The 18,949-nt window shown below is 43.3% G+C and overlaps 1 protein-coding gene across 9 annotated transcripts in view; it reads right to left on the reverse strand.

Annotated features, from left to right (window-relative positions):
• Window positions 1-18,949, reverse strand: part of tns1b (tensin 1b) — a 177,978-nt gene that overhangs the window by 96,971 nt on the left and 62,058 nt on the right. For 8 of the 9 annotated variants that reach the window (XM_069662594.1, XM_069662597.1, XM_069662596.1 and 5 more), the window contains exon 3: window positions 18,627-18,664. In XM_069662594.1, the coding sequence (XP_069518695.1) occupies window positions 18,627-18,664 (38 nt within the window). Of the gene's footprint in view, window positions 1-5,185; window positions 6,187-18,626; window positions 18,665-18,949 lie in introns of those variants that run through there. The other variant, XM_069662595.1, reaches the window with a different exon arrangement.

An 18,949-nucleotide genomic window follows, 5' to 3' on the forward strand; every position in this document is an offset into this window, starting at 1 on the left:
CGTAATGAACATGCATACCTTTACAAACATGATTATTTATTATAACCCAAATCTGATCTTTTTTTAACCTGATCAAGTAGTTTTGCTTCCTAAGTCTAAGCGATCTGCAACCTTTCCACTGCATTCAGTTTCTTCTCGCAGGTTCTCTTCGCATTGCCACTGAGTCCATATTGCGCAAAGGTAATTTTACACCCTGTGTTCCACCAACATGTAATCCGGTGTTAAAAGGTCATGGTCATTTTAAGTACTTCTGTGAGGTCAGGTTGCAAAACATCCAAACTAACCGTCCTGCAGACATTGGTTTAAACATTAAAATCATAGTTTCTATGTAAATTAGAAACCATCAACACTTTCCTGTTGGCTCTATTTTACCAGGTGGAAGGTCACTGATATTAACCAGAAGCTGAAATTCAAACAAAGGAAAGCTGCACCTGATTCTACCCCAACCCTTAGGACAACATCAAAGCCCACGCGTCTGCAGGCATCAGGGCATCAAAATCTGAAATACATCTATAAATTGGCAAATCCAAACCATCCACACGGCCTTCACAAAACAAACCTTCAGCTGAGTTTCATTGGAGGAGCCACCTTCAATAAGCATCATGATGCTTTGAAGCAAATCTGTGCTCAAGGAAGGAGCTCTGCGAGGGTCAAACAAGGCCATCAGCAGAAATACATTAGGCTCTTACTATGTTATAAGAAGACGGTGGATTGCCATTGGTTTGGCAACTGATAAGACAGCCATCTTGGTGTTGTTGCTGCAAATGGGAAACAATGTAATTATACGAAAAGCCATGGGAACGTTGGGTTCTCGATACGTTCCTTGATTATAAAAATTCAAACACTGTTTTAAAAAGGCCCATTATACCAGGCTTTAAGTGTGATTGCACGGAGTCATTTCAAAGATTAGCCGTCATTAAGTGTTTCACTGTTATGTTCCTCTTTTTTGGGGTATTATTAGTAGTTCCTCCATTTAAGTGGTATTAGACTGTAAGGGTCTGAAGAAAGCCTCGGTCTGAGTGTGCTGGCACCAGCTTTCCCTGAAGGACAGATGGGGAGAATGACTGAAAGCACTGTGGTGAAGTGGTTTCATTCCAGCTTTTCTTGACTGGAAACCAACAAAGAGATCCCAACCCAAAGAGTCTGAAACACAAACCGGATTTGATGCACAATTTTGGTCAGAATGAAGTGAAGAATGAACCAAGCTATCAAACTGACAACATTACATCACTTCTGAGTGAGTGGATGGTCACGCTTTGGTCCAAGTTGGTGGGCTTTGTCATGTCGTAATGCTTGTGGGCTGTAACGGCCCTAGAGCAGTAAATTCTGAAGGGGTCCACTGTTCATTTTTACTGCAGCATTAGTGTGTGGACATGCTCCTTCATTCGCTCTTTAAACGCCTTCCTGTGGGCCTATGACAGCAGTTTCTCTTACCTGCAGGCCACCTACTAGGTAACCACCGTGAGTGAAACATTATACAACACCCTTGAAAATGTGAAGCTTTTATTGTGCCCTCCTTGGATGCTATTAATTATACTAAAAGCCCAACTGTAAGGCATGATGCTCTGGCACGGCTATAGGTTATTTATGCAGGTTCACTGTATGCGCCAGCATTTAGTCCAGAGGACAAAGGGTATAAATAAACTGCTGTGTGGACATTACAGTTCATCTGCAGAGCCTCTGGTGCAGATAGACGAACTTCCAACAATACAATATAATTTGTATTAATTTAGACTAGATGTGTTTAAAGCTATGTATTGATTTAGCCTTGGCTGTTTATGCAAACCCTGTGCTTGAGGATAACATTGAGGAAACTTGCGTGTATTTCAATACGTCAATGCCCTTGAGTCAATGCCAAGTTTTCCATACATCTATCAATCTTTTTATCTATTTAAACAATGGGCTGAAGGGATGAAAGGAAAGTGGAGGGACGAAAGAGGACAGAACAGATTTGACAGATGGACAGAACAGGGAGAGCAACTTTAAAACACTGAGTGAAGGAAATAAAGGTTTGGTTTAGCTGCTCGTTCAGCTATCCCTCTTGAGGTTTGTGCGGTGATGTGAATAGAAACAAAGCTTCCACTCTTATAAGAGGACTCTTAAAGACAGACATTTATCAAAGTGACGGCCGGAGAGTGTTCTGTAATAATGTGAAAAACAATAAAAAGCAATACATAGTAATGGAAGAGGTAAAGCTGTGTCTGCAGGGACTGAAGCACACACACACACACACACACACACACACACACACACACACACACACACACACACACACACACACACCAAGGAAGGATTACATCAGCAGAGAAGCATGAGAATTCATGCTGGTGGTTTTATATGGTCATGGACCACTGCCTTAGCTCTAATCCCAGAAACTCACACACACACACTCAGACAGTAAGTCACTCAGCACACACCTTCCCAAACTGCCCAGCCCCGACCTACAGTACGTGCCTGTCCGGACTGCATGTGCGGTTGTGTGTTTCTGCGGTCAGGCATCTATCATGAGTTGCCTAAAGGAGGGACGGGGGGGTTGAGTGGAGCACTGCGTCCCTGGCAGATGGTAATGATGAAAAATGTCTCCTCTGAAATCCAGTCCGGCGCGGGCTCGCTGCCAGAGGATGTACACCGTTCCCACACGAGCAGAAGTGTACTGCCGCTGTCCACGCAGGACGGAGCTGTGGTGCATTTACGTTGGGCGAGGAATGTTTCTGAGGAATGTGTGTGTCACATCGTACAGACTAAATCTGATGTCATTACAGCACAGTATGTGTTGGTGCTTTCATTTTATACATCAACGATAGCTCAAATGATGGTGTGAAATCAAATAAAGGTCCTGCCCTCGGCTCTATTCAGAGTTTTAGCTTATTGTAGCTCATTCTTTTAATTTCGCAAAGCGGTACCATTCTGATTTAGTCTCTCTGTGGACATCGACTCGACTAAGGAACACCGGACAGCTGCAGAAAAACCTCTTAAACCGCACTGTACACTTCCTGCTCATTGTCAGGCAGCAGACAGGCACAGTTAGCGACTATCTGATGAACACAGCGGAGCATTTAGCAGCCAAGAGACGAATATTTCACTCATGAGTTGGTACAGACCTAATTAACAGATATCTGCATATGAATGTAGAATCTGTGTTGGAAGCGTTCTTGGTTCCATTTGTAGGACGACTAGTGTTGACCAATCATGTTTGAGCAGGCTTTGGTTGAACGCAGAAGACAAGTCTGTGTTGGCACTTATTGGTCAGTACGCAATCCCTGAACACATCAGCATTTCACTTTCAATATACTCTCTATCAACTGACATCCCATGTGTTAAGTTGCTTTAGGACTGTTAACAATGACCAATGGTTGGAGGAGGAAGTCTAGGCCCTTTGCAGTCGCCCCCAGAGGCGTAACTGTTGTTAGAGGATATCCAATGGGTTCATAGATTGGTAGAGACCAAAAACAGAGCTTTAAAACAATAACTCTCGCTCTATTGTCTGATTTAATTTCTAACCCAGATGTTAATTACTTCAGAAGATTTGGGCCCTCAACAAAGTGTCAATGCAAATTTGTCATCTACGCTCATCTTGAAGTGGGGCCTTGTTTCAAAACCTTCTCAGTCCCCAGTTTAGTTGATAAGGATAAACAGTTGGTGTATATTAGTGAAGAAGAAGAAGAAGAAGAAGAAGAAGAAGAAGCAACAACTCCAGTATAGGAGTCCTGTTTAGCTTCTGCGTCTCCAAACCGGTCATGTACAATGCAGTCTGCTGTGCACACTGTACATGGTGTGAACTTGGAAGTGACAGGACACAGACACAATGCACAAAGCTCTGGGAAGTGTGCAGAGGCCAATGGGGGCAATTCTTCGCCCCGGGGCCCCCTAACAGGTTAACCCCGGGCATGTAACTGATTTGACTCAGTGGCCTGGTGCAAGAAGGCTCCCATAGCTGGAACATCACAGAGATGACACCCGCAACAATGAACTGGGAAGCTTCCATTATGTGTTAGCCACTCCATTGAACTTCAAGTTTAAAAGCCATGTTCAAAGGACTTTAACTCTCAGCTCATATAGAAGGTGTATGTGCTTCTGACAGCTCAACATCAATCCTTTAGGAAGGCAGACAGCCACTGAAAATCTCAGCTGACAGCGTACATTACTAACCCAGAGCATGTCCTGTGTTCTAACACTGTGCCCTTATTTCTTTCTCCCCAATTTGAGGCAAATTGGAGGCAATTGTAGCTCGCTCAACGCGCCAAAAATTCCCAGTGCTGTTGGGTTTTCTCAAGCCTGGGGCGATGTTTTCTGTGCAACAACTTTTGCAAGGTCCTATTGTGAAACACTGCGGCTGAGTTCATGGCTGCAGACACACCAACACTGAAACCATTGGAAGAAGGCGAACACACACGCACACACACAAGCACACTTTCTCTCTTTCATGAAAAACAGAATCCATTCCTGTTCGATTAAATATGACTTTCTACCACAAATGTCTCTTATTTCACACTGTGCTTTGATCTCGGGTCAGAAAGGGTTTGCTAAGTACAGTATGATGAAAACAGGCTCACACTAAAGTATCCTCAAAAGTGCAACAAATTGTTTTCAGGAATGCAGGAGAGGAGAAGAAGAACGCTGAAAACAAGAGGAGACATACGCCACCACTGTCATTCCAGCTATGACCGAGGGCCACCAACCACAGAACATGGTAAGCCGAGGAGACCACACACAGACACAGGCTGTACAGAAACAAGCAGTGCTTTACATTACAGTAACACAAACAAGTCTGCACTGATACACACTACGATGTATCTCTGTTACAGGATCATTTACACACATTCCTGTCATCCCTGCCAGCTGCAGGGGACTGCAAACATTTACACATACATCATGATTTTAATCACTTTTTCACACACAAATCCACAGCAACGCACAAACACGCATCACATCTACTGCGTTAATCCTTATGCAAATCATGACAGAAGCCATGCATAAACCCCACCAATGCCAGGTAACATACATGCCTGAATTTAACATCTGTGAGCTGTCAAAGCTTTCATTCTTCCTACCAAATATCCACATCCACACTGCGGAGGGTTTGCTGTGAAACAGAGCGCAGCACACACAACACTTGGGACAGCCAGGCACTCAAATACCAGACAGGCAGCAGCTGTGTTCCCCCTCTCACAACCAGACTCCTTACCTGAAACACTGCGGTGGCCATCCTGTCTCACTCGGCGTGTGTGTGTCGTCTCTCTTTCACTCTTTGGTTTTCTCTGCCCAGCTAGTGCTGCATCGTCCTTTCCCTTTTCCCCCCTCCGTGCAGCAGAGAGGTTTTCCTCTGCACTCCGACCAGACGGCTAAAGCTAAAATCCACTCACTGTTACCTTGGTGCAGCGCAGAGCTGGAGGAGTGTACAAGTGTGTGTGTGTGTCAGAACGAGAGAGAGAGAGAGTTGGTGTGTGTGTCTCCAGGCTAATAGGTCTGGCTAGTCTCTCCCTCTCACACTCCTCCTCCTTGGAGAAAATGAGCATAAAAATGTCTAAAGAGTCTTTATGTGAGCGCGAGAGTGGAGAGAAGTGCAGCCAAAGGCAAATCTTAACATCCCACAACTGGAAACGGCGCAGTGCAGCACTCAGCGCTGAATAAGCAGGGAAAGTCTGGCTATGTGCTACAGCTATTTCCCTCTCTTTCTCTGCTGCCTGGGTTTTCTCCTCCCTCTTGTTCAGTCCATTTTCACCCTCCTCCCAAACAGGGAGACACATGAGTAACGAGGAAGGGGAGAAAATATTGAGCTGAATTTCCCAGGGAGATCAGGAGGAAAGGGACGTGAGCTAAAACAAAGACTCAGCTCTTTTATTTCTTTGTGTCACTGTCTTTTCCTCTCTGTCACACACACTCTCCTTCCTCACAAGCCCATTCCTCATTCTCTCCTTGTTATCAGCTTCTCAAGTTACGGGTTAAATACGAGTCCCCCCACCTCCTCCGCCCGCCTTTTCTGTCTCTTTCCCTCTCTCTTTGACTTTCTCTTTCTCTCACACACACACACACACGCACTCCCTCTACAGCTGCAACCAGAGAGAAGGTCCCATGAATGAATCCATTGACTTCACCGCTACTCCAAAGTCAAACAGTGTCAACAGCAGCATGGAGATACATACTTATCAGTCAGCAGCTCAGTTTGTCTTTCAACTCGCAACACCAATTAATCATGTCGTTTGGAGTTCAAATCTTTTCATATGCTGAGATACGAAGGCACATTTCAGATTCAACACGGGAAACATGCAGAACATTGTAGAGCACAGCAGAGCAGTTTAAAACTACTGCTAATCACCGTTTTATTTCTGTCCCTTTAAACGATTTCAGCGCACCATTTTATCTGGAATATGTGCAACTAAATTTCCTTTAAATCTCTTTTCCCACTCCACACAGCTTTCATGTGCTAAACATTTAGCTATGCCAGCATTGATGACAAGCGTTTGTAAATGTTAACAACAAATCTGCTTCCAATTTAGGATCATGAGGGGGTCAGCGACGGCCCCTCTTCTTGTGACGCTGTTGTAAAGTTTGCAATGACGCCGAGGCAGCTGATTTAGTCACTCAGTCACTCAGGCTTACAGTGAAACAGCTGTCAGTGTAATCTATGGATTTGTATATAACTCAACACGTTCACACTCACTGTTGCTATGTTGGACAGTTTTCAGTAAACAACATCTAAATGTCTATATCATGAGCCGTCGGTCTTAAAGCAACAACATCCACATGATCACACAATGCAGAGCGTTGCAATAGAACTGACTGTGAAATCTGTGGTACATTAAGGGAGGTGACGTCACTGGTTGTAATAAGAAGTCCAATTGTATGTTAAGTCTACCAGAAAATAACCCTACATCTCACTTTGATTTATCACCTCAGTAAATATTATACTAATGGCTCTGAGGCTCAACCGCTAGTAGACTTCCTGAATACAGCCACTTACTATTGTAAGTAATGGTCCCATTTAAAATAGACTATAACACAGAGTATGTTTTAGGGTCGCTACCATGCCCACCTATGTCCAGGATAGAGATTTAACAGCGCTTATCCACCCTCTTGTCCAAATATGGTCGCTTCTGGCCCTAAAAACCAAGATGGCGGCAGCCATAATGCTAAACTAAGGCATTTTAAATGGTAGTTCATGAGGGGGGTGTCAGAGTGGCTACGTTGCCCTACTTATACAGCCTATGACGGCAACCAAAAGCTCCCTGCATTCTCCTCTTAAAGAGGTATGGGAGAGCCAACAGTGGCAGCTAACTTGCAACGCAAAAGTCACTTTCCAGAGCCCGTGTTTTGTTTTGTTTTAGTTGTTGTTTTTTTGCCTTCATTCATAGGACAGCTGAAGAGAGACAGGAAATGTGGGGATGAGAGAGTTGGGGAAGACATGCACCAAACGATCGGCAGACTGGGAGTTGAACCTGCGATCAGTGCATCGAGGACTGTAGCCCCCGCACATGGGGCGCCCGCTCCACCAACCGAGCTAACCCAGCGCCCCCAGAGCCCGGAGTGTTTGATGTTTCAGTTCTGGGTTGTTGTAGAAACACGGCAGTGGAAGACCAGCTCCCTCTGTAGATATTAAAAGCTCTTCTAAACTAAAAACAAAACCTCATGAATACTTTCTTCCCTTTCTGCCAATAGAAACCTCTTCATTTTTCAACTGTCCTCTAAGGGAAAGTGGCAGTGCTTAAAATCAATTTATTCTCCAACTTAAAACATATTAATTGCTCTTGTATTAATATTTAAACAGATGAATAGCCCTGCTGTAAAAGCGAATGAAGTAATTGTGCTCTGGTTGGCCAAAGGTATCCTCAACCTCTCAAGCGTTGGAAAACAGCAAGTTTGTTCTGTAATGCTTCAAGCTGCTGCTGCTGAAAATGAAGCTGATGAGAGCGCTGAGAATGAATCAAACTGGTCAAATAGTGAACTGTAGAAATGAAATCAATAAGCTGAAAGACGCTACAATGCTCAGTAGACTCTTCCAAATCATGGATAATCACTTCATTCATTATAATGTCCATCCATCCATTTTCTTCCAATTATCGTGGTGGCTGCAGGCTAAGCAAGTTGACCCAGGCCTCCCTCTCCCCAGCCACGTTTTTCAGCTCCTCCTGGGGGATCCCAACGCGTTCCCAGGCCAGGTGGGATATATAATCCCTCCACCGGCTCTGGGTCTGCCCCCGGGTCTCCTCCCAGTTGGACGTGCCTGGAACAGCTCCAACAGAAGGCGCCACCTCAACTGGCTCCCTTCGTTGCGAAGGAGTAGGGGCTCTACTCAGAGCCTCCTCCGGATGGCCGAGCTCCTTACCCTCTCTCTAAGGCTGAGCACAGCCGCCCTAAGGAGGACACTAATTTTGCCTGCTTGTACCTGCAATCCCATTCTTTCGGACACTACCTGAAGCTCATGACCATAGGTGAGGGTTGGAACGTAGATCGACTGCATTAATGCTGATGCTGCGCCGATCTGTCTTCCCTCACTCGTAACAAGACCCCGAGATACCTCAAATGCTTCACTCGAGGCAAAGACATTGTTAAAGTTTAAATATTGATCAGAGCAGCGTTTGAAGCCTGTCTTTAGTCTCACCTGATGATAGTCTTAAAGTAAAGTAAGCGCTCTGGCATTTTAATTGGCTCCCACCACCTCACCAGCTATCACCCAGTAGCAGACAAAGGGACATTACTGAAGAATGTTGGTACAAATTTGTAGCGCATTAAATATTAGGCCGCAACATGGAAAGAATGGCCGAGGTCTTTGATGTTGGTGGAAAGTAATTACATGGAAGGTGGCTCTAAAAGTAACACCTTTAGACGGAGCCGTGTTCACCAGATGTCGGCTCAGTAAGCGTTATTTAATCCGCTATTAATGACAAGGGCCAGGAAGGAAGGGAGGGCGGGTACAGAGGAGACATATGGTTTATGGTAACACAACATCATGCTTGTTTACGTGGGATGCACACCTTTCATGTTGGGACCAGGCTGGATTGTGGGAGGTGGGAATTCCCCTTGTTTTTGGGTGTCCATGCTGGTATGAGTTACTGTACATACCAACAGTAAGGGAATGTAAAGCATGGGAAAGTTCTCCGCCTGTATTTGAGGTTAATATGCTTCTCTTAGTCTGGACTATTTCCTGTTTCTGAGGCTTTTATTCCCTTCATGAACTCATGACTGCTGTCTGGAATCACACCAACATTGCTGTAGACAACTATGAGACAAGCATTTTGACTTTTACCACAGATTTTGTTGAAGAAAGGCCAAAGATCGGTGAGAAATTTCGAGCGAGTTGCATCACTTTGTTGTTGACAGGTCTGTTTCATTGAATCCTTCCTGTACGTGACGGGACAAACAAACCTCTCCTCTCAGCTCTTCAATTTGACCTTTCAAACATGAACATAACGCCTCTGCCAGAAATGTTGAGTGAGAAGCAAAGCAGTATGGATCAAGAGATCAATAGTCTTATGCAAATCCTGCGGCTGAATGAATGAGAGGGAGAGAAAGAGACAAGGACAGAGGGAGAAAAAAACAAGACGGAGAAAGTTAGAATGAAAGGCCGGTAAGAAAAAGAGGGACATAGAAGAGGGAGAGCTCCATCTGGGTGAGGTCCAGGTTCATGACTCTGACTCAGGCTTTCCCAAGCAACATCAGAGCCGAGCAGATCGCTGTCCCCCAGCGCTCAGTGGAACGTTTCACCAACGCCCATGCTGCGCAGACACCAGATTTTACATGGATTTTTCTCCTGGATGGTCATGATTAGGCAGCAGGAGATCCGACACAGTGGCATGGAAAAGCTGTCACTTTGAATCCAACGGCAGGACGGTGATTTGTGGGAGGGGAGCTCGGGCAAAAAACAAAGTCCCCAGGCTCCTTCAGCGTGTAATGAAGAGTCATCCTCAGGCAAGGCATTTCAGCCACAGCTGTTGCGGCGGTCAGGGAAGCTTAGTGATGCCGGGAAACAGCGTGCACACTCAGCAACTGTTCCTCCAGCTTTCTATTGCAATTAATTTATTAACATCTACGAGGTCATTCCTCTCACTCCTTCCATCGATGTCTCCTGCATGCACTTGGCCCATTGTTGACATTCTTTCCAGCAGCTCTTGATTACTCCATCATGTTAAAAGCTGGGCGTTCCTGTTTGTTTTTCTCGGCTGTATCTATGAACATGTTGCTACCATGCACTTACTAATGGCCATAAGCCAGCGCAGCTTGTGTAACTGGAGCACGGAGAGCTCACAGATGATTGTTTTGGGTTTTAGGAAGCTCAGAGATTATTAATCCTTTGTTTTTCTTCTTTTGACGGCTAAATTGATACAATTAAGCTCATATTTGAGATGCACTTATCAACATGTGTTTTTAACAATGGGATAGATCAGTATGTGTCAAGTGAAGGGGTGTCCCGCTCAACAAATCCAATGAATCATAACCAAACTCTGTGGTTCCTGTTGCATTGCTCTGCTCAGTGTTTTGGTTTTACAGCCTTCAACATGTTTAGCTTCAGTCTCACAGCTCTCATCAACCCCAGGTGGCCAGAAACACGACTCCGCTGCTAATTTTTGCTCCGTGTCTGCTGGATATTTTGATAAGCAACTATTAGCCATAGAACCTTTATGAGGTGATAATATGTCACTGTTGGGTTTACAGCACTGTATAAATAATGGACGTAGCCACCGTGATGTCACCCATTGGTTTCTTGACTGCGTCAATGAAGCCAGGATATGGCCGCCACCATGTTGGTTTACTGAAGCCGAGCTAGCAGACAGCCAGCAGTGTACACCTGTCACTCAAGTGACCCGGCCCCTATAATTGAACACTTAATATAAATATAAAGAAGTTTTACAAAATTCACACCCCATACAGTTACCTTGAACAGTAAAATTTTCCCATCTGGTGTAATGTTATTTATCGTTTTCTGAAGCCTCAAGTGGACACTTGAGGAACTGCAGTTTTTTGCACTTCTGCATTGGATTCATTTTTCAACACCAGATGTTGCCGCTTGGTTTCCAGCTTGTTACGCTGCCCCCATGTGGCTAAAAATTTCATTAATGCAGCTTTAAAGATGTCTTCTCCCAGGATTGCATTGCATCTCTAAACATGACCCAATAGACTTTGAATGTTCAATGAAGTTTCATTTCATCCTCCTTTCATCCATAAAATGAAGAATGAACCTGATAAAGCTAATATCATAAACATAATTTCTAACTCAGTAAGAGCTGAATTAGATTATTTAAACTGCGCTCGTGTTGTTGTTGTTGTTGTTGTGTTCCTGCAGAAGCTTGCTGTCCTGAGGAGGAGGGCAGAGTAGCGAGCATGTGTTCGGTCCTGTGACTGCTAATTTGGTTAGCCTCAGAGATGTTGGCTGCCTCGGTATTTGATCAGACTTTAGGAGCTGCTTACTCGAAAATAAATGCAGTATTTACAGATACCACAGCAAAGTCCCATAGTAATAATTTGAATATGTCCCCACCCTGTTTGTGCTATGTTTGCCCTCACTCATTCCGGCCCCCCGTCTGTCACAGTGATATGACTTTGACATTGTTTTCTTAACAGGGGTTCACCCCTCTCTCCTGCTCCCCCTCCTACTGTAACTCTCTCTTACTGCAGAGCCGCTGCCACCACATGGAAAAGGAAGGAAGTTGTTAATGTTGTTACAGGGATTCAATACTACTCCGACATCTTTGAAACTTCACCTCAGGGTTATGTAATGCCTCCTGTGCTATTAGTCAAAGAAAACAGCGTTGCGTCATTCTGTCGTAGCTCTCTCACTCTCTGTTGTGGATTATCTATGAGGTATAAAAAGTCCCAGAATGACACAGTCCTATAAAGGTCTGAAAAAAGAAATGAAATAGAATTTTTACTCACAGGTGTTAAACATAAATTAAAGTTAAAACTACCTCTAATGGCAGGTGTTTACAGTTCTCTGTCACTGTAAGCAAAAACCTGAAGTCCCTTGTGCCCAGTCTCAACAGCGCAAAAGCTACAGTACTGTAAAGTCGATACGACTGTGAAAGAGCTGCGTTGGCGCTCTGCAGCAGTGAAGCAGCTTCCAAAGCTTCCAATTAAACGCAGTGTGATAAATCAGCCCTGTGGCAATGTGTGGTATCTGAAAGAAGTCACTGGAACAGAGCAGGAGGTTAATCGGGCCAAATGATCGGGACAGCTGCAGCAGAAGAAAAAGTTTACATGAGACAGAAGAGAGTTTATTCAGGACCAAGAAAAAAGCTTACTGGGTCATTTCTGACCGGTGCCGTACAACTGCTCTTTAAATCAAGTTAAAGAAAGTACAACTAAACCCAAATTTAAAGTAGTGGTATAAGAGCTGAAAAGTAATATGTCAACAACTTATATGACCAATTCAAGGTTTAAAGAGGGGGTACTGTTCATTTTGAGACATATGATGTTACAGTGTTGGATGTCCAAACTAAACGTGGGTGAAGTTTCAAATCTGTAGGTAAAAGTATGTTGGAGTAATCCCCAGGTGTCTCAGCTCAGTCTGCAGGCTGCTGTTAACACCAGGTTTCAAGTTTTTTTTATGCTGCACTTTCTGACGTCACAAATGAGTCGTTTCAGGCAGACGGCTGTATGAGGGCCTGCGCAGAGTTTTTTTTAACTGTAAATTAAGCTAAGCTACTCCACAGGTATCATAGAGTGAAATATGAAGCTTGAGATTAGCATAATACCCCTAATACCACAATGGTTTCTACAGTCCTACAACACCCAGCATGCATTGAGCCCCTCCCTCTGAAAGGAACGGCCTAGCGAGAGACGCTGGAGTGAAATACTACCGTTTTCCAGTCAGGCAATGGCTCAGAGCGGTCCAGAATCTGGATTACGACGAGAATATACCAGTGGTACCTCTATAAAATTCTTAAAGTATATCTTAAAGTTCTACCAAAATGGCATTAGCTCTCCATAACAGCATGATAGGACTGAGGTTGAAAATCGGCAAACTGGCCCTTTAAGTCACTTATCAAGCCTAAAGACATTTATGGTATCAGATCTGTAGGCTGCACTGATGCACAGTGCTACATGCTAATGGTGAAAGCATGCTAACTTAACAAAGGATGATCATTTAGCAGGTATTTTGTCATGAGCCAAAGAAAGTAACAACAATGTAAATGTTGTACCAGATGATGGAAATAATACATCACCAGAAATCACACATACTGGACAACTGGATCAGTTTGTTTACGTTTCTAACGCTGCAAATGGGTCCAAATTGGCTCACGATTATGAAGGTTTAAAAACAGATTAGATTGATTTATACACCCCAGCTTCTGTTTTAAAGTGCTTCGACTCTATGCCTGCTGTCACTTGGGCTTCATCTCAGTGTTGCTTTTGATGCATGGTCTCTTTAAAGCCTCACTTTGTGCATGAAGCTCCTGGTGACCAGACAGCTACTGTAACCATCCACAGTCATAAATCCAAGCTGTGTCCAACAGGTGAGAGGAAGGCCAGCTGCAAACCTGATGCTCTCTCTCAAGTATTCACCTCATATGTGTGGGCACAGGTGTTTGGACGTGTCAGAGACTTGGAGGCAATAAATAACAGGAGATAGATAGCCTGCCTTATTCTAAGCCACACGGAGAATTTTAAATCTACAGATGATCGCTCAGAAATGTTAAAAATGTCAGGGAGTGGTTGCCACTGAGGTGCATACGAGGCCAAAATGACTGCTTGTATAAACATAGCGACGTGTAGTTTTATTCAACAGTAAGTCAACACCAAGCAATCTGATTGGACAAGAGGCATTCCATGAGCGCATCACTGGGACTTTTCACTATATGTATCACTCCGCCTCAGGTGTTCTGAATGCTGTTAATTAATGATTCACACAACAAGACTCTTATTTCACTAGTTACATTATAAACATAAAAATACAGATAAATGTATGCATACAAAGTAGCTGGTCAGAAGTAACATGTAGCTATGGAAATAAAAGCAAGGATGCAGGAAAATGCCAGACGGCGTATAAAGTGGTCTCGCCTCAAATTCAGTTTGCTGTGGCTATCAGCGGGTAGGAGGGGTGAGTCATGGAACAAGTTAGTGGAGATGAGGACTCGTGACTCGTGAGTAAAGAGTTGCTAGTTTCGAACGATTGACTCATGACTCGGACATCACTAATGTTTATGTGTTGCCCAACAACAGTCCAGTGAAGTCGTGGAAGGGGTCTCACAGGTGGAGAAAATTAACTTTTGAATTGAAGATAGTTTAGATAATTTACCTGAAATTCACAGCGTATCCACAGCTAAAAAGCACAAATGATCAAATGATTTATTACATAATTATCTACTTACAAATGTGTGATTAAAGCGTTTTCATTTGTCCTTTCAAAATATTTCACTAGCAGTCGTTTGTCAGGCTTGAAAAGACAGAAAGTGACTCAAGAACAAGTCTTTCTAAAACGTAATACATTCAGACACACAAAGAAGCAATCTGCAGCTCTTCACTTGGCAAACATGACGAGCTAAATGAGGACATCTCCATCAGCAAGCTGCGAGCAGCAGATCTCTAACTGAAGCATGTTGTGCTCAATGAGAGGAACTAAAGGGGTCATGAATAACAGATCTGAAATAACAAAAAACACACAGTGGAAACCAGCCAGCACAAAGAAACACGTGATTTTCCTCCAGACTCTCAAAACAGGCATTCTGAGAATTTCAGGAGCCGGCAAAAATGAAAACAAATGCTTCATCATTTCGGAGCGGAGGATGAAAAACGAGTGGAGCGAGAGCGTGTTCGTGTTCTCCCACTTTGCTTTCTCAGACCTCCTTCCTCATTAACGCTGGAACATGCTAGTTTCCTTCTCAAAACACACTTGACAGGCAACGAAGGATCAGTGAAATCCAATAGGGTGCACTCAGCACCTCGGCTTGTTCCTGACTTTAAGAGCTACCAACCCATTAGAGACTGACCGCTGTCTCAGAGGAGCTCATGGTTTAGCCAGTTTAGCTTAGCAGACATAAAGAGTACAGTTTAATAATGAATGAATGTATAAACATATGTTTGTCATGTGTTTATTCTAGTATCATGTAATATATATTAACATAGGTAAGTGTAGTTATGTACTTTAGGTTTAAATTTCTTTTATAATAATATTCTTGACTTCATTTTTTGTGTGTGCTGATTATCCTTTAATTGTGACAGATACAGATGAAGTTAAACTTAAAGCATAGAAGTCTGCTTTTAAACTGCAGTGCACCAAGGACAGGCTGAACAACACGTTTTCAGATTGGCAGGTTTGAGATGTCACAAACCTAAGGAGCCAATCCCGCTACTGGGCTATGCTATGCATATCATTATGTGTAACCTATGGCAACCACTTCGGCGATGCACAAGCCAGCTGTAACCATCATCTCAATTTTTGCAAACTCACTACTCACTACAAACGTTAACGTTACTACTACTAATGAGGAGGAGGAGGAGATGCCTTGGGAGGATTTTTAAAAGGTAATTAACCATATTTTGCAGAAAACACATACCAGACACAATTTATTATTTCAGGCATAGCATTTTATACGTCTTAAAACATAATTGAAGCTGCTCTTTAATAATGAGGGTGGACTTAGCTAAAGGCCTGTAAAGGGAGTTCAAAGGGCTAAGGACGAGTTGCTGCCATAAACAACTAAGACCACAGCCCACAACTAAGAGGCATATTATTTTTTACAATGTGTTTAGACTTTTGCTGACTTGCTTTCGAGCATAAAGGAAATATGGTTTACTGCTCAAACATGAAGAGTGCGCAATGGATTTATAACATAAGACTACAGGGTAAACCTCACTGACAGATATAATGCAGCCTGCAGTGTGGACAAAAGAACATAGGAAATAGAACTTTTATGGTATAATTTATTAATGTTGTGTTATTAAATGGTAGGTACAAAGTGAGATTAGTAGTGATTGTATTTTCTTGGACTGAAATTAGCGTGAGAAGACTGAGAGCTCTTAAGCTGTCTAAGTGTTTAACCTTTCCTTAATGCTCCTTCCTTAAAGAGCAGTCTTAAAGCGGGAAATTCCCTGATTCAAGGTTTTAAGGGGTTTCTTTAAAGAGGTAAAGTTTGAGCAAAGGAAGAAGACTAATAAAACAGGCAGGAGGTAGAAACGACAGGTAGGGTATTCAGCACAACTGCAAGAAATCAACCTTGAAATCGCTTCGTCTCAACTTCCAGGGTGATCTAATGCTCCCTCTCTGGCTCTTTCCTGTCGTCACGCATGAGTGAAATCTCACTGACAAGATTTGAAGCATTTTTCACAGCCACTTGTTAGCAAACACATGTTTTCGCACACATACACACACAAGTCTGACCATTTGTTTGCAGTTGCCAGGTTAAATACGGGCCTCATGTTAGTCTTATCTCCAGACAGAGATTTATGACTGTAGTGTGTGCTTGGGATAACTGCAGCTCAGAGTCATTATCAGGAGTTTCATTACTAGAATGAGAGCTCATATATGACTGACGGTACATAGAAAAGAGCTTTATCTCGTTTTTCAAACACATAATTCATAGAAATGTCCCCGACAGTCTTACACGCCGGGCTGAGAGCAGATAGGGATCTAGCTTGACCCTGTCCTGGTCACTCCCTTGTTTTTCATCTCAGGCTTGTTAGCAAATTGCTTCCTGCCAAAGCTATGACATTTTTAGTTGAAATGTTTAGAAAAGGAAATGCTGCTGTGATTTTTGGAGATGGAAAGTTTAACTTTTGTATATATAGACACTGGGAGTACATTCTGGACTGCTTTAATGTTTCCTCCCACCAATTTAACCTCTGACTTCCTGCAACTCAAATGTTACCAACAAATATGTGCCGTACACTGTCATACATCACCCTGTGTTCTTTGATAAGGCAACAGAGAAACACATTTCGCTCCCTCTGTTTTTGCACTCAAAAATATCCTTATTCAGCCCAATTCACAAGTAGAGAGACAAGTGTGATTAAAAAACCCTCTCTGTAAATTGGCAGCCATGACGATGACAATGATAATCAAAGTCTTACATGACAGAATATTTATTAAGTTGGTCTAAGTATTATAGTATAACATTTTCATGTAAATAAATGTCTGTTAAGTCTCTATCTCTCGCCGAATGAGGTAACACAGTGGTGATTGAGCCTATGGCCCACTGATGAAAGCCTTTACAATTGCAGTATTACAGACTGGGTGTCTGTGGCGACTTTTGTGGAAAGAAATCATAAGCAGCGCCCAGTTAGTGACGCGTTTTCCATCAGCCAGCAGTGGTTGGTCTGCCAGAGAGGGTAGGCGGAGCTAAGCGGCTGCTTCTCCAGACTCTGCAAGTGTTTTGAGTAAACAGTAATCTACTATGGCTGAACATACAAAGAACAGATGGATGACTACAGATACAACTTCAACAAGAAGTGAAAATCCAAAGAAAAAGAAACAAACTCGACGCTCAGATGAAGGCAAACAGTCTGAAAAGGAAAGCGGCCGTCAGCCAGGAAAATCAAGAGTTACAACCGGAGCCAACCGTGGACGTCACACATGCAACACTGTCTGGATATCTGGGAAGTGTGCTCTTTCAACCAAATTTAAGATCCTTGGTGGCCTGTGGTTTCAGTACTTAAAAATGTCTCACCTTGCTTTTGGAATTGTTAAAATGCATTTTTTTCAATGCTATGTGCAGGAAAAAACAAAATCTGAGTTTGTTGAGGTGGAGGCAACTCCGGGGTTAACAAAATTAGAAGTTTGCGTGCTGGGACTGGGGGTTGGTGTAAAAATGCTTTTTTGCTATTTTGGTGAACACATTAATTCCAACCCCAAAATCTGCTGGCACTTTCAGGAGAAAGTCAGCGTGGGCTGGGTTTATCATTTCAGCCATTTTGCTGATAACTTTCCACCAGAGGCCGTTCCTGCGAGGCCGACCAAAGCCCCCGCCTCATACTCAGCCTGGCCTGCCTGCCCTGCACCCCTGGCATTTCCTGTGAATAAAAGAGGGATTGGGCAAAGCTGGCAAGTAGCACCCATTTCATAATTGATTCCAGATGAAGCGTGTGTATAAACATAGGTGTGTGTGTACCGTACATGTGTGTGTGTTCATGTAATGTTGTGTGTGCAAATCCTCCTGTAAACCTCTCGTGGCAGTTGTACCTTTCGCACGTGCACTGAACACACAACCTTCCCTCGCTGATGACCCTGCAGGAACTTCAGCTTCATCTGTTTCCCCTCCCATTTTCTTGTGCGTGGCCTTTGCCTTTTCAAAACAATATGAATCAAGCGACGGCTCCATCCAGAGGTCCTTTATTTTTAGACACAGGGCCATCTCAAAGATGCAAGAGTTTATCCAACATAAACAGATTCTGGTACAAAGCGCACTTGTTTTGACATACTCAAGATTTTTTAGCAGAACATAAGCTCTCCGAACTCCGCCCACCCCAACATCTGCATGTATAGGAACTCTCACACACGAACTTAGAAAAGGACATGACTCCACCTTAAACATAATATTTCCTCCTGATAAGCTCACATGGATTTTAAAGGGCAAGTTCAGCATTTGTAACCAGCTGTTTTTGCCTTTTTCCCCTTGAAGAGCAACAAAAAACTGAGCAGAAACCCTCAAAATATCTGTAAATACTTTTCAAACAACATAAAACGGTTTAAGTCTTACCTTGACTTCACATTTCTTGTGGCAAGCTATTCGGCACACTAGAGAAAACAGAGAAAAGAGAAAATTAAATCAACTTCACAGTTCATAAAAGTCTCCCAAACATTGTGGAGAAATCCAAACACTGTGGTCCGATATGAATCATGACATTGAGGAGTTGTCAGGAAGGTATGAAAACACAAACGGTTCATTCAGATTCCACACACTGTTTGTTCTGTGGTCAAAGTCAAATATCATCTGCTGTTAGAGGGCTAATGCTGCCCAATGTTAGCTTTGTGCTCCTTGGACACTGACTCACTATAGGAGGATTAATTCATTATTCTAAA

This window comes from Semicossyphus pulcher, unplaced genomic scaffold (genome assembly GCF_022749685.1).
Source record: "Semicossyphus pulcher isolate SPU_LCO1_2020_fin unplaced genomic scaffold, fSemPul1.0.p SCAF_15, whole genome shotgun sequence".
Taxonomy (NCBI): Eukaryota; Metazoa; Chordata; class Actinopteri; order Labriformes; family Labridae; genus Semicossyphus; species Semicossyphus pulcher.